Source organism: Apus apus, chromosome 2, assembly GCF_020740795.1.
Source record: "Apus apus isolate bApuApu2 chromosome 2, bApuApu2.pri.cur, whole genome shotgun sequence".
Lineage (NCBI taxonomy): Eukaryota > Metazoa > Chordata > Aves > Apodiformes > Apodidae > Apus > Apus apus.
The window spans coordinates 118,785,979-118,800,420 of NC_067283.1; the positions used below are offsets into that span (position 1 = coordinate 118,785,979).

Below are 14,442 nucleotides of genomic sequence, written 5' to 3' on the forward strand. Positions count from 1 at the left end.
AGATAAATACATGGACGGAATACTCTGGTTGGTCAGTTTTGCCTAGCCGGCTCCTCCCGACAGGAGGGTGGGAGATGCGAGTCTCCTGCTTTAGAAGTGTCCAAAGTAGCAAATCCAACGAGCAAAGCAGGGTGTCCTCGGTCTCTCGGCAGTACCTATCAAGATTCCAGCATTATCAGCCCACCAGCTGGAAAATTCAAGGCTAGTTTCAGCAAGCGTGCTGCTTAGAAGAGAGTTCACTGAAGAAAAAAGAAAGAAAAAAATAAGTAAAAAAATCAGTAAAAGGAAAACTGGCTCCATCCCGGCTCAACCCGGGACGGGCGGGCGGGCGAGAGGGAGGCTCAGGCCACGCAAGCCCCGGGAGGGTCGCGGCTCCCGGAGGGTCGCGGCCGCCTCCTCCGGGCCCCCCGGGGCCGAGACCGGGACCGGCGGCGAAGCCCCGCCCCGCCGCGCGCGCCGCTCCGGCGGCTGCCTCAGCACTTCCGGGTCGGGGGCGGGGCGGAGCCGGGAGGTGGGTGCGTGACGTTGCCGGAGGGCTCCGGGGCCGCTCGGCGCCTGGTTATTGTTCTCGCCGCCCGCTCTTCCCGCCGCCGCCGCCGCCTCTGCTTTCCCCGGCCCCTCGGGGAGCGGCGGGAGGGCAGTCCAGCCACCGGGCCAGCCCGCAGGGGCGGAGGTAGGAGGGAGCGAGCGAGCGGTGCCGCGGAGGCGCCCGGCGGGAGCGGCCGCCGCCCGGTGGCCGTTTAACCGTTTCCACCTCTCCGCAGCGCGAGCCCTGACAGCGGGGGCGCGGGGAGCGCGCGCGCGCGTCACGCAGCAGCGAGCGAGAGCCGGCGAGGCGAGGAGCGGGCGGCCATGGCCTACGCCTATCTCTTCAAGTATATCATCATCGGGGACACAGGTGAGCGGCCGGGGGCGGGGAGGGCGGGGAGGCACGGCCGCGGGAGCCGGGGGGGCGGGCGGAGCGGGGAGCAGGGAGCAGGGCCTTCGCTCCGCTCCCATTTCCGCAGTGCTGGCGTCGTCGACGTGGTGGCTCTGCGCGAAGAGGCGGCTCCCCCCGCCTCTGCGCCGGGCCCCGCCCGGGCCTCGGCCTGCCTCTCGGCGGCTCCGCGCCCGGCGGCCTTGGGCCCCGCAGCAGGCCTGGAAGCCTGACAGCAGCCTCCCGGCCGGCTGACAGGCCGCAGGGCAGGCCGGGCTGTGTCACGCCCCTGGCTGCGGCATCTGAGCGAGGGCGGGGGGAGGAAGAAGGTGCTGTCACTGCAAAACTTGTGCCTGGGTAGTGCCCCTTATTTTCATCCTCCCCACACCGGTGAGGTCTGAGGAGCGCCACATGCCACCCCGCAGTCTTGTGGTGAGGCTAAGACTACTGTTGCGAGGTACCTTCAGCTCAGGCCGCAACCATGCCCTTTGCAGTCCCGGCTGGGAGTTGCTGTAGCAAACTGTGTCAAGACGTGCTGTCCAAGGAAAATGAAGAACCTAGGCTCTTTCCTTCTAATTTATAGGGACTGTTTTTTTTTCCATTACCTCTTTTCCCGGATGCTTCAAGTTGCTTCTGTGGTCTCTTTCTTTCCTCACTCATTTCCTTGCCACTTTTTAAAAACTTGTTCAGTTGTATTTGACACTGTCTGCTCTGTAACAGATAATAATGCTTACAGATGCTGCAGGCATAGCCATATGCTCATAGAAATTGCAGTTTGAAACCCCTTATTCTATGCTTCCTCAGCTTAGTGTGGATGTAAGTAGCATGTGTTCATCAAACTGTTGTCAGGACAAGGTAACTAACATAGTTAACTGTTGTGCATCTTTCTTGTTGTTTTCCTCATACCGGAAAAAATGTCTGCCTTAATAACTGATGACACAGCTGTCATTTTACATGTTAGTCTAAGGATACCTGCATAATTGTACTTCATGTGTATGAAGCAAATTATCTGTTGCTAGAGCATAATTATACACTACAGTTGCATTATGTCAGATTGTTAAATATATTGGATGCAACTACTATGTGATTTTACCTTTTGTTTAAACACTGGAAACTTTTTTGGACTTGGACAGTAGCAGCTGTAGTACTAATGAATCTTAAGAAATGTATCATAGCTGTAATGACCATGTTGGATGCATTAGACTGTAGGTGATAAGTGGAAATTCTGATTTTTCTGGAGTATTTAGGTGAGTGACATGTCGCTAAACCAGGGGACTGCAGATTAATGAGAAGTAAGAAGTTTGTCAGCCCAGCGTGTTGCAAAATGGTAGTGCTGAATTCAGAATAGTAGTGCTTCAGAACAGGTGTCCAATTCTGGTGCATCTCTAAAAATTTTAATTGTTAGAGTGGTAGAAAGAGCAGGAAACAGTTGGCTCAATACATTGATTGTATACTGATTACATTTTTACAATATACTCAGTGTAAATGTCTGTGCTGCACTTTTGCCTTTCAGTTGCTTGAAATGTGAAATACAGAATAGATGTCTGCCACTTCTAAAGTTATCTCAGCTACTTAAGAGCCAAATATTGAAGGAGTGAGATAGAGAAGGGAAACCCAGAGAGGAAAACAGCTCATAAGTTGTTGTTTTTTTCTTTTTTAAATTCCTGTGGCTTTTATTCAGAGTTGCTACAGGAAGCTAATTAAACTTACTGCAACAATCACTCTGGAAGTGAATTAAATATGCCAATAGTGCTAAGTTGGTTTAGCTTTTATGCAGAACTCCTGTGAGCCTTTTAAGTATTCTAATTTAGCTAGTACTGAAGAGTCAATTTATGTTGTGTGCAGTTGCTGAAACAACTGTGATGGTTTAGGTGCTAGTAGTTTTCCTCAGATGAGGGCAGTTGAACTCACAGCTCTGCAAATGGTAGTTATGAGTGGATCAGGACTGTCCTCTTCATTTCCAGCAGTGGTCTGCCATGGCATTGAAGCTAGTGAAGATATGCCAGTGGCCTTGCAGGCCTTGTAATTTTCAAGACCTTTATCTCTGGGACTTGATTTAGAGTCTTTAGAAATGGATGAGCTGCCTGGTGACTCAGCAATTAGTTGTAAACAAACTGTAGAAGACAGCATCAACTGAAGACATTTAACATTTAGCTTGTCTTCCTTTTCAGCACTACAAAACAAAGTGAGTTATGTGAGCCATAAATTAAACCAACAAAAAACCTCTGCAATTATAAAAGACACCTGCAAGTGTCTTCCCTGATTTCTGATTCCACATACTTTTATCTAATTAAACACAGGAATTCAGTATGTTCTCAGTCTTTTAAGATGACAGCCACAGAAACTGTGCAAGACTTTGTATTGCTCAACAGCACTTGTCCCCTTGTATTTCTTGCTTTGTTGGTCATTGACATTCAGTGACTTTATCTTTCACTGGTAGTTCAGGCATGGTAGCTTTATGAATGTGGGATTGATTCTGTTGTGGTTATTATGTTTTATATATATTTTTTAAAAATACTTTTTTCTATGCAGCTGGAACTGTTTTAAGATCTAGTTTTTCTGTTGTGGGAAAGACCTGAAATGGCATGGCTGTCTTTCAGGTGCTGAAATAATGTGTAAATCTGCATGGTTTTGACATTCTATCAGTGGGACAGTAGCTGTGGAATTTCATGGAGCTGTTATGTTTAAGAGAAAAATACAAATATTATGGAATACTGACTGCTGTGAGAGTTAACCAGGAAAAATATCTTCATCTGGCTATCTCCAAAACATTACAGTAGTTGGCACATGCGTTTAGAAGTATATGTCATGCATTCTGCTTAGGGCTCCAAGACCTTTGCCTTGGTGGTTGGTAGTGTCTCTCTCATTTTGATTGCTGGTATGAGTCAGTGTGTCCATCCACTCTTCCCTACATACCTGGTTTTGGACAGTAGTTGAGATGCACTTTAATCTGAGCTAGAATGAACACTAAGCATACAACTGTTGCCTGTTTTTGCAGTTGGTGACTTGAATGCTTGTCATTTTTTAACTTAAAAGTTTTTTATATGATGGTGAAATCTTAACCATTCTGCTTAACTGGTTTTACTACCAGCGGTGAACTGCATGGGAATAAACTGGGAATCTTATGTGAGATTTCTGTGCAGACTAGAGCTGGATTTTATTCCCCCTATAATGCTTGATAGGTATTAAACAGGATTTTATTGTATTAATGTATATTTACTAGATTTCCACCAGAGAATACAACTGAGCTTTTCATGCCTGAAATACCAGTTTTGCAATGGTCAGATTTCTTGCCACCAACATAACTTGTTAGTTGTATCACATCTAAATGTCTCTTAATGATCAGTCCCTGAGCAGGTCTGTCTTCTGCTTTTCTTGAATGTGTTTAGTTTAGCGACCCTCAGAGCTTCTTGCATAATGACCTTTCACTCGCTTTTCAGTTTCTGCAGATAGTTACTGATTATAAACCAACAATATCTCAAAGTTACTTTTATTAGGGGAAGAGGATGAAAGGCTGTAATTGCTTGGTGATCTAATTCTCCTTACTCTCTAGGGAAAAGTAAGCTGTCTAGTCCACCATTTCACTTGTCTAGGAGATTCTCAGAAGTTGAAATTAGGCAATTCAATTTGCTTTATTTTTCAGGCCTCCTTGTGAAATGTTTCTAGTGCCAGTGCACTTTGTTCTGGAACAGCAGCTGTTATTAGCTAGCAATGTGCGTGACCAGAGCTGCTTGCCTTTATTTTCTAGAAGTATGTAACAATTCTTCTTAACAGGTTTTCATCCCACTAGAGCTGATGTCAACACCCCATGATAGTTTGCGAACTTGTTCTCACTGAAAACCAGAGATAGTCCTGATCTGTACCACTTGTATCTTGCTTTGAAATCTTTTTGATAATGCCTTGATCCCTAAAAGAGCATATATTAGGTGTTGTGTAAGTACATCTTCTTAACTTCTTAGAAGTTAACTAGAAATAACAAACTGTAAGTAGATGCCTATACAGATGTTTTAATGAGACTGTGTGCCCTAGTAATAATTCTAACATTAAATTAATGCCCTCCCCCACCTAAACAAGAAAAAAACAAACCAACAACAAAACCCCAACCCTCTTTCACAGGCTTGACTAAAAAATTTTATTATTTGCAGCTGTGAAATATAGCTGCAAATGTTTCTGCAAATATATTAGCAGCAAAAGGAGCACTAAGGAGAATATCCTTTATTGGATGCAGGAAGAAACAGTGATCAAGGGTGAGGAGAAGGCTGACATACTTAATGTTTTTTTTGCCTCAGTCTTCAGCAATAGGACCAGTTGTTCACTGGGTGCCCAGTCTCCTGAGCTGGAAGACAAGGATGGAGAGCAGTTTGGAGGCTGCATAATGCAAGAGAAGAATGGTTAGCAACCTGCTGCACGATTTAGACAAACACAAGTCTATGGGGCCAGATGGGATACACCCAAGGGAGCTGTTGGAAGTGCTCACCAAGCCACTTTCTGTCAATTACCAGCAGTCCTGGCTACCTGGGGAGGTCCCACTTGACTGGAGATTTAACAAATGTGACCCCAATCTATAAAAGGACCGGAAGGAGGATCTGGTTGAAATACTGGCCTGTCAGTCCAACTTCAGAGCCAGGAAATGTTATGGAGCAGAGCATCTTGAGTGCCTTTATACAGCACATGCAGGACAACTAGGTCATCAGGTCCCATCAGCATGGGTTCACGAAAGGCAGGTCCTGCTTGATGAACCTTCTGTGACAAGGTGACCAAATTAATGGATGAAGGAAAGGCTGTGGATGTTTTTTACCTGGACCTTAGTAAAGCCTTCAGCACTGTTTCTCACAGTATTCTTCTGGAGAAGCTGGATACATATGGTCTAGACTGCTATACTCTTCAGTGAGTAAAAAACTGGCTGAGTGTCTGGGCCCAAAGAGTTGGGGTGAATGGAATTAAATCCAGTTGGCGGATGGTCACAAAGTGTTGTTCCCCCAGGGGCTCAGTCTGGGGCCAGTTCTCTTTAGTATCTTTATCAATCATCTGGAGGAGGGGATTGAGTGCACCCTCAGTAAGTTTTCAAATGACACTAAGTTGGGAGGAATATTGATCTGTCCAAGGGTGGGAATGCTCTACTGAAGGACCTGGACAGGCTGGATCCGTGGTCTCAGGCTGATAGTATGAGGTTCAACAAGGCCAAGTGCAGGGTCCTGCACTTGCATCACAACAACCCCATACAGCACTACAGGTTTGGGGCAGAGTGGCTAGAAAGTTGCCCAGAGGAAACGGACCTGCGAGAGTTGATCGACAGCCAGCTGAACATGATCAGCAGTGTGCCCAGGTGGCCAAGAAGGCCAATGGCATTCTGGCCTGTATTAGAAATAGTGTGGCCAGCAGGACTAGGGAAGTGATTATGCCCCTGTACTTGGTGCTAATGAGGCCACACCTTGAATACTGTGTTCAGTTCTGGGCCCCTCACTACAAGAAGGACATTGAGGGGCTGGAGTGAGTCCAGAGAAGGGCAATGAAGCTGGTGAAGAACCTGGAGAACAAGTCCTGTGAGGACCATTTGAAGGAACTGGGGTTGTTTAATCTGGAGAAGAAAAGGCTGAGGGGAGACCTTACGGCTCTCTACAGCTACCTGAAAGGAGATTGTAGTGAGGTGGAGGTTGGTCTCTTCTCCCTCGTAATAAGTCATGGTACAAGAGGAAATGGCCATAAATTGTACCAGGGGAGGTTTAGATATTAGAAGAAACCTCATTACTGAACAGGTTATCAAACACTAGAATAGGCTGTCCAGGAAGGTAGCTGAATTGCTATCCCTGGAGGTGTTTAAAAGATGTGTAGACGTGGTACTTAGGTTAATGGTCCTTTCCAGCCAGCTTACAGGTCATTTCCAAGCAGAAAGATTCTGTGATTGGCAGGCAACTTTCTAAGTCTTTTGTTATCATTCAGGACACAAAGAGGTTTTCTACAGACTCATGTAGTTTAATTTTGTTTGGTAGCAATTTTTATTTATTTGTTTTTAAAACTTGCAGAGTTAGCAGTTGGGTAGCGCCATACTAAATTAAATGTGGTAAAACTAAATGGCTCCTTTTGGTTTGTAGGTCTGCACTAATTTTTATGTAGAAAGGAAAACTTGCATCATTGACTTCAGATATGCTGTTATAAATAATTTACAGCAGTGTTTGTTTATTTAACTGTTGCATCTGAATTACCAGTAAAAATAGCTTAAAAGCTGTTTGTATGACATTACTGTTCCTGAACTTAATGTAGCCATCTTGAATTATTTTGGAGAGGTTTTTTCCCTTCTTGTCCATGGTGTAATAGGTATGTGAAGTCCCTTTGCTCTTCAACTGGCTGTTTGGAATTTAGTAGTTTGTCCTTGCTATTAATTAAAAAATAAAAATCTGATTTAATGACAAGAGTTGTGACTAACAACTGACTGAAAAGAGATTAAGAAAAAACTTTGCTTCGGGTTAGTATCTCATTATGCTTAGGCCTGTGAAAGGATAATATTGCACTTTAAATTGCATGAAAATGCTACGGTTGGAAGGGAAGGAGAGCATGAATGAGCTGAGACCCGGTATAAGAGAAGGGCTTATGAAACATCTGGAATCTGTGCAGACTACTGGGAAGAACTAGAAGTAGCTCCTTAACAACTACCTGAAAGGAGGTTGTAGAGAAGGGTGTGTTGGTCTCTTCTCCTTGGTAACAAGCAACAGGACAAGAGAAAATGGCCTAAAGTTGTGTAGGGAGGTTTAGTTTGGATATTAGGAATTATTTCTTCACTGAAAGGGTTGTCAGGCACTGGAAGGGGCTGCCCGGGGAAATGGTTGAGTCACCACCCCTAGGGGTATTTAAAAGACATGTAGACATGGTGCTTAGGGATGTTGTTTAGTGGTGGATGTGGCAGTACTGGGTTAACATTGATCTTGATGATCTTAAAGGTGTTTTCCAACCAAAACAATTTTATGATTCTGTTTTGTGATACAGCTGATTACAAGTGAAAGTGGGAGGTGAAAGTGAAAGGGAGGGTTCCCTTACTTTGTGATGACTTCAATAGTCTACCATGATCTAAATCAACTTGATAATGTAATAGAAAGCTGCCTACTTCTTTGGGATAGGTTTTTGCTTGGTGGCTGAATCAGCTGAGTTGGCCTAACAAAGTGCTTACCAAGGTCTGGAGTACTTTCAAGGGAAGAAATTGGATTTATGAGGATCAGTAAAAGAAAGATACCAAAGGGGGAGTAGGTTATCATCCCAGTGAACTGATAGATCACCTGGTCTTGTGAAGCAACAAGAAAAAACACAGGTCTGTGAGGTGGCTGAATTAAGCCAGTGTTTATCTGCTGTCAAAATGGGTGTACCTGATTGCCACTCCTTGTTTCAGCCATGAACTGCTGCTTACTTGTCAGCATCAACACTTGTCTAATACTTGAGAGAGCCATTTCAGCTCACAAGGATGATTTTAAAAAACAAAACCAAATAAATAGCAGGTATGGTTAGAAAAGTGTAAGAGCCGTTTTGAGTAAGGATATAGAATTTGTGTGGGAAGGAGTGAGTCTACCCGTCAGAGGCAGTGAGCACATATGTTAACTAAATATATTTGTCTTCAGGATTCAGTTTTGATACCTATGTTGAGATGACTATTACTCGAGGTCTTTTCCTCTGTCACCCTTCTTGGGCTATAGTGGTGCTTATGTGAACAAGTAAGAAAATTACCTTAGCTTCCTTCTCCCCATTTTTGAGGCATTTTTAGTTTTGAGCCAGATTAGCTTTCAAAGACACTCAAACATCATTGGAAGGAATGGAGCTGCAGCAGTTGGTCAGATTGGTTTAAATTGTGGATCCTTATCTTCTGGCTGTAATCTGACAGTAGCTGAGTTTTGTCTAGTGGTAAGAAAAGCCTGTAAGTTTTCCTCATGTTGATTGTAGTGCATCTGTGACTTTGCAGCTAACAACTGAACTTTCTTTGCCCTATTCAGAGGGAGTAACAGGAGCTAGAAGAGGAGGAGGATGCAAGTCAGCTTTCTTAGGAAAGCCATTTAACTGACTCAGCTATATTATTACCTGTGCTGTGGTTCCAGCTATGCTTTTTTAATTACCACGAGTACAACCTGCTGCTGAAAAGAACAACCCTTGCCTTTGCTATATATTTTGTAGCACTAGTCTCATGCACCTACTACTGGTTTCAGTGACTACAGTTTTATGCTGGATCTATTTCTTGGTTTGGTTTAGTTCACTGCATAATCTTTTGAGTGAGAAGGGAGGGGTTAGATTTACCACTTAGCTGTTCGGGCTTGTCAAGTAGTTCAGTGAACACTGATGTTGAGGAAAGGAGGTGTTGGAGGGTGGCTGGGCCAAGGCAAACAATAGCAAAGCTCTGGCAACCCTTTGCCTAGGGTCATTGTCTGTGGAGTAGAACCCAGATAAGAAGAGGAAGCTTTTAAGGGAGGTAGAAGAAATTTAAAGACCTAACTCAGGCAGATAGTTTGGAATTCAGAGCTGAAGGTAAAACTGTTGTAGCACAGGTTCACGCATCCTGTCACTTTTGGAGTATTAAGGAGTGACCGAAGGATCCTAGAGCGGGCACTTGTAAAGAAGCACACTGCTCCCCTCTGAACATATAAGCCATTGTTTTAATTTGTTCCTAAGCAAGAGCAGCTTCTTAGCTGTGTTTGTTGGTGACGTGTATCTCAGCTGTGCTCATATCTTGTTTTTAGATGCTATGGTATTTTTTCTTTGGACTTGGTTTATCTGAAGCCGTATTAAAGTAACTGGCAGTAAAATGGGGAATTAATTAATAAATAACTGAATCTGTGTTGTGTTCTAAAAATGACTATCATAACACATAACTACTTTTCCCAGATTGTCTGCCTCATTACAGGTGTAAGATTCAAAGTGCTAAGTGAACAAGATATGTGGCAAACAATTGGCATGTAGAGTGTAGTTACTTCAAACCATTGGTATGCTGTGGCATTAACTACCATGCTGCAGCATCTGTTTAAGTCATAAGGTGGTAAACTGATCACGAGTTTGTATATATAGCCCCCATTCCTTATACAGGTTCCTTACTATGGGGTAGCATGGTCTGCTCAGGGTGTGGAAATAATGGGCCACAAGCTATTATCCTAAGAACTTTTTTGTTACAAACTTGCAGACTTTTTTTTAAAAGGTTCTAAAGTATCAGGAATGGGACTACATGGAAACTTATTTATTTCTGCTGTTTCTGTCTGTGAACCCCTCAGTCTGCAGTCTACTCCTGAAAGACATGCTTCGTACAAGTAACTAGAGGTGCAGTCATCTTGTGCCTCTTTGAGACAGTGCTTGCATCAAAGAGGGGCTGTGCTTGTCTGTCTTCTTTGCTGTGCTGACATTGGTGTTTGTATGTTCTCCTGAATCAAAAAAGCTGCTCACCATCTTTACAAGAAGAAGAAATACCAGATTGCCACTTAAGAACTAGTGCTGGGACACCTAATTGAGTATCACTTTGATTAGATTTTGAAATATTTTTCTACTACCTGTGCAGGAATATTGCATAGTTTTGAGGTTCTGGTTTATTCAACAGTACTGAAAACACTTTGTAAGGTTACTGGAAAATGCTGCTCTGTGTGCTATTTCTGCTGTGGTTTATAGGTGTTTTTTTTGTAACTGGAAATGTGATTATGTTGTTGAGTGGGGCAGCTGTGTTTAATAGGTGGTATAAAAGTTACCTGTATATGTTAAACAGCGTTTTGTGAGTAGAAGAGTTAATATTTTAAGATTCCTTAAAGATTTGTGTTCTTCTCCCTACAGCTCCGGTATTCTACGTGTCCTTCTCCATGTTTCTTTCCTACTTCTACTGCTCTCTGCCATTCCTCATCCATTTCTCTTAAGTCCACTAATGTTGTTGGACAAAAACTATACCTTCTTCCAAGCTGTTTGTGTTCTGACAGCTTGCTATCATAAGCCAGGGAGCTACAGGAAAAAGATCTGTTAAGTCCAATGCTGCAAACTTTGCCTTGGGCCGTAGTTCCATGCCACTCTAAGCTGTTGATCTCCTGGCTGCTGCATTTCTCTTTCCTCGTTTGAACCAACTCTCATGTTTGTCTGGCTCTGGCATTAAACTATTTCTGGTTTTTTTGTCACTCTTCTTGACAGGTTAGCATGCTAACCCAGCAGACAACTGAAATGGCTTAGTCAGATGGGTTCTGAAGCAATACGTAGAAACGGGTATGAACAGGCTATAGAGAAGAGAGTAGGGACAGCAGCACCAACAACTGGCTTAGGCTACTGGAATTCCTGCATCACCTGGGATATTAATCTCAGCACCACCAATTTGTCACAATTCATTTTGTGACAAAATTAAATGCAAATGTGGCAAAATTCAGGTCTCCAATTTCTGTTAGACTTGATTGAAAGTGATCACTGGTCTTAGCTTTTCAGCCCAAAATGACAGGTGGTAGTGATTCTGATTAAGCCTTGTTTTCTTGTGAAACTGTACAGAAAAACTTTGAGAATGTTGAGTTTAGTAGTAGAAAGATCAATGTCACTATATGCAAACCTCTGGTACACATCTCTTGTGTCTTGCAGTGTGTTTTTTCCTTATCACTTTGTTTGCTGTCTTTCATTACAAGGTACATTGTGTTGTCACTAGCAGAAGAAATTGCCCTTTACTGACTAGTGCCCATTTAATGTGAAGTCATGAACCCATTTGGGTCTGAAATCAGGATATCTGTTTGTGTTGTCTATCTGGCTGGCTGTAAGGTGAATTCAGCTGTGCCAGTTCTGCTTGAACAATTTTTTGGCCTGTTGGGAACCAGTGGGCAGTAAAGCATAGTGGTTGTGTCCAGTCGTATGTGTATTGCTGTTACCTAAGCTGACAGATCAGGGGATAGGTGGGAGTGAGGTGCATTGAGGATCTAGTTAGCTTGCAAGAAAACAAAGTACTGAAGGGGAAGCAGATGTGTGGTCATGAGGAACAGCAAGACCTGTAGATAATGTGGAGAGAGGATGTGAAATTATGCATTTAAGATCTGTTAGGAAACTTCTTTTATGTAATTTTAAAAGCAGAGTTGCTTTTTCAAAAGAAGAATCTTTATTCCATTTTTTTTTTATATAACTGCTTTGACTTCAGTTTTTTTGAACTTTAAAAACTGTTGTTATGAAAAAGTTGCATACACTTCAAAGTAGGTGAATATCTAGTATCTCAAGTTCTACTAAGGAATATTAAACAATATATACCATTCATTTAAATTAATTCTTGTTCTTAACAGGTTGGTTTTTTTGTTTAAATTTGCTTAATGCTGCCTTCTTTTTTCTAGGTGTTGGGAAATCATGTTTATTGTTACAGTTCACGGACAAGCGTTTTCAACCAGTCCACGATCTGACTATTGGTAGGTCTCTTTTGTCCCCTCCCAAATGGTGGTTAAGCAGCTGGGCTACCCCGGCATGCATTTGAATGTGTTCTGATGTGGGTAGTGTAGGATTTGTGCTGTATGAAGGTAGCAGTGTATCTTTAGCTGATGAATATAAAGCCAAGTGGAGGCCTTTTTTCGTATTGGGAAGGTACAATCAGAAACAAACAAACAAAAAAATCATAGCAGAGTGTCTCAGCTGCCTCTTTAGAAAAGCTAAAACTGGGCATGGAAGCAGAATTGACCAAGCTTTTAAAGTATCAGTCACCATTGATAGTGAGGCAAATGGCAGATTTTTCACTGGGGAACAGAATATCAGCCTAGCCACACAACCTGGAAGATAAGTTACAGATGAGCTAAAGGAAAGTTAACCTTAAAGGTGAATAAACAAATTTACTATTTGGAAACTCTGGCTTCTGGATAAAGGATTGAAGACAATTTGTTAGGTATTAATTTACAGTGATACCAGAGGAAACTTATACATGTTGACAGAATGCATTGCCTCTGATCTAACTATAGTAAATTATACAGATTTTTCCTTATCTTTGCACACAAAATACGAGAGATAGTATGGAATTCTTCTGTGGGCAAGCTTACTCTTCGTATGGTTTCAATGTGAAGCATAACAGATGCCAGCCTCTGATAAAGTTGCAGAACTTTTGAAATTCTTCCTGTTGTTTCAAGGAACTTACCAGCTCTAGTAATGATGAGCCTTGCACAAAATGTATCCCTAGTCTCTATTTTTAGTTTCTGCTGTGGAATAGGTAGGCTTCCTGTGTTTGGAATATTGAAACAGATGTTTGACATATGAGCAAACATTCTTCTTGTAACAGAAGGAATTGGGTGCTTTGGTTATGGCTTCTCTTTCCCTCTCACAGTTCTCCCATATCTCGTGTATGGCTGCCTATTATAATATAAATTCATGGGCTAACATCAGTTTTCAAATGTTTCTGAGGTCTTGGCAGCAGATAGGCTGGCTGAATAAAGAGCCCAGGTTCTTTAGGAAGGCATGAGTTATTGTCATCTTTTCTTCTTCAGGTCTGCCGAATATATGATACCTTATATATCACTTATGCCTTTGGCAGCCCTGTCACACCAGCAAACTGATAGGCTGTGGGAAACAGTTTCAACTCAGAAGGATGGTTGTAGTGCTAGTTCCTTGCCTGGCATTTAGGTAGCTGAAATCTGAGAAGAAACTGAAGCTAGTGGGATGAGAAGGTGAACCTAGAGAGCAGCATAGTGAGGGATACAGGAATGGCACATGGGAAGCTGCTTGGAAAAGGGAAGAAGGGACATAAGCAGGAAGCAGCCTTATTTCACTGAACTGATAGGGTGTGTGTATGTGTTTTGGCCAGGAGAATGCTTCTCCCAAGTACCTAAACAGATTTAGAAAGTGAGAGGTAAATGAGAACTTGGGTTCAGAGCCATAGGAATGCCCATGCAGGGCAAGATGGGTTGATCTTATCTAGTTTGCTTCCAAATATAATGTTAAAGATCCTGCTGAAACTGCAGGTTGAATAAAAAGGCTGGTGTTATATAGCCTAAATTCTTCATTGTACTGCAATAATTTAGTCTATGGGAATGCATATTCTATTCCTCCTGTGAGCAACTCGGGAGAGAAGAAAAAAGGCACTTTGAGTTGTGCAAAATTCAGCCCCAAATCTTAGTATAGCTAGCCTAAAATGTTATCTCAGAGGTTTGAGAAATTGAGACAGAAATTTCACCTCTAATGAAATCAATATGGGGGAAAAACAAAGATGGAATACATAGAAGCAGGTATTTTTCTGTCTTTGAGCTACATTCAGAGTTGTATTAATTGTGCTAGCGTACACTAAAAGAGTTTACAATGCAACAGCTATGTCAGTTTATTTTTAATTTGGAAATACATGTTATTAAAAGAAACAAAGGAGGGAAGAAGAAGCTGCATTGATGCAGTTGGGGAAAAAAAGCAGCAAACAAAAAAAAACCCCAAGCCCCTAAAAAACCAAAAACAACAACAAGAAAAGAACAAAACCGTACAAAACCCAACTGAAACACCCCTCCACCCCCCCAGCATTTGTTGGTAGATATGGATGACAGCACAATGAGCATAATTTGGCTTGACTGTTGCCCTCAGAACATGCCCTCACTGTAAATCTGAAC

At 42.7% G+C, this 14,442-nt stretch overlaps 1 protein-coding gene across 1 annotated transcript in view; it reads left to right on the forward strand.

Moving 5' to 3' along the window:
• Positions 1-499: 499 nt before the first annotated feature.
• The window catches only part of RAB2A (RAB2A, member RAS oncogene family), a 45,634-nt gene continuing 31,691 nt past the window's right edge, over positions 500-14,442 (forward strand). The window contains exons 1-3 of the mRNA XM_051609770.1: positions 500-673; positions 765-898; positions 12,208-12,279. Coding sequence (XP_051465730.1) covers positions 853-898; positions 12,208-12,279 — 118 coding nt within the window. The 5' untranslated portion in view covers positions 500-673; positions 765-852. The remainder of the gene's footprint in view (positions 674-764; positions 899-12,207; positions 12,280-14,442) is intronic.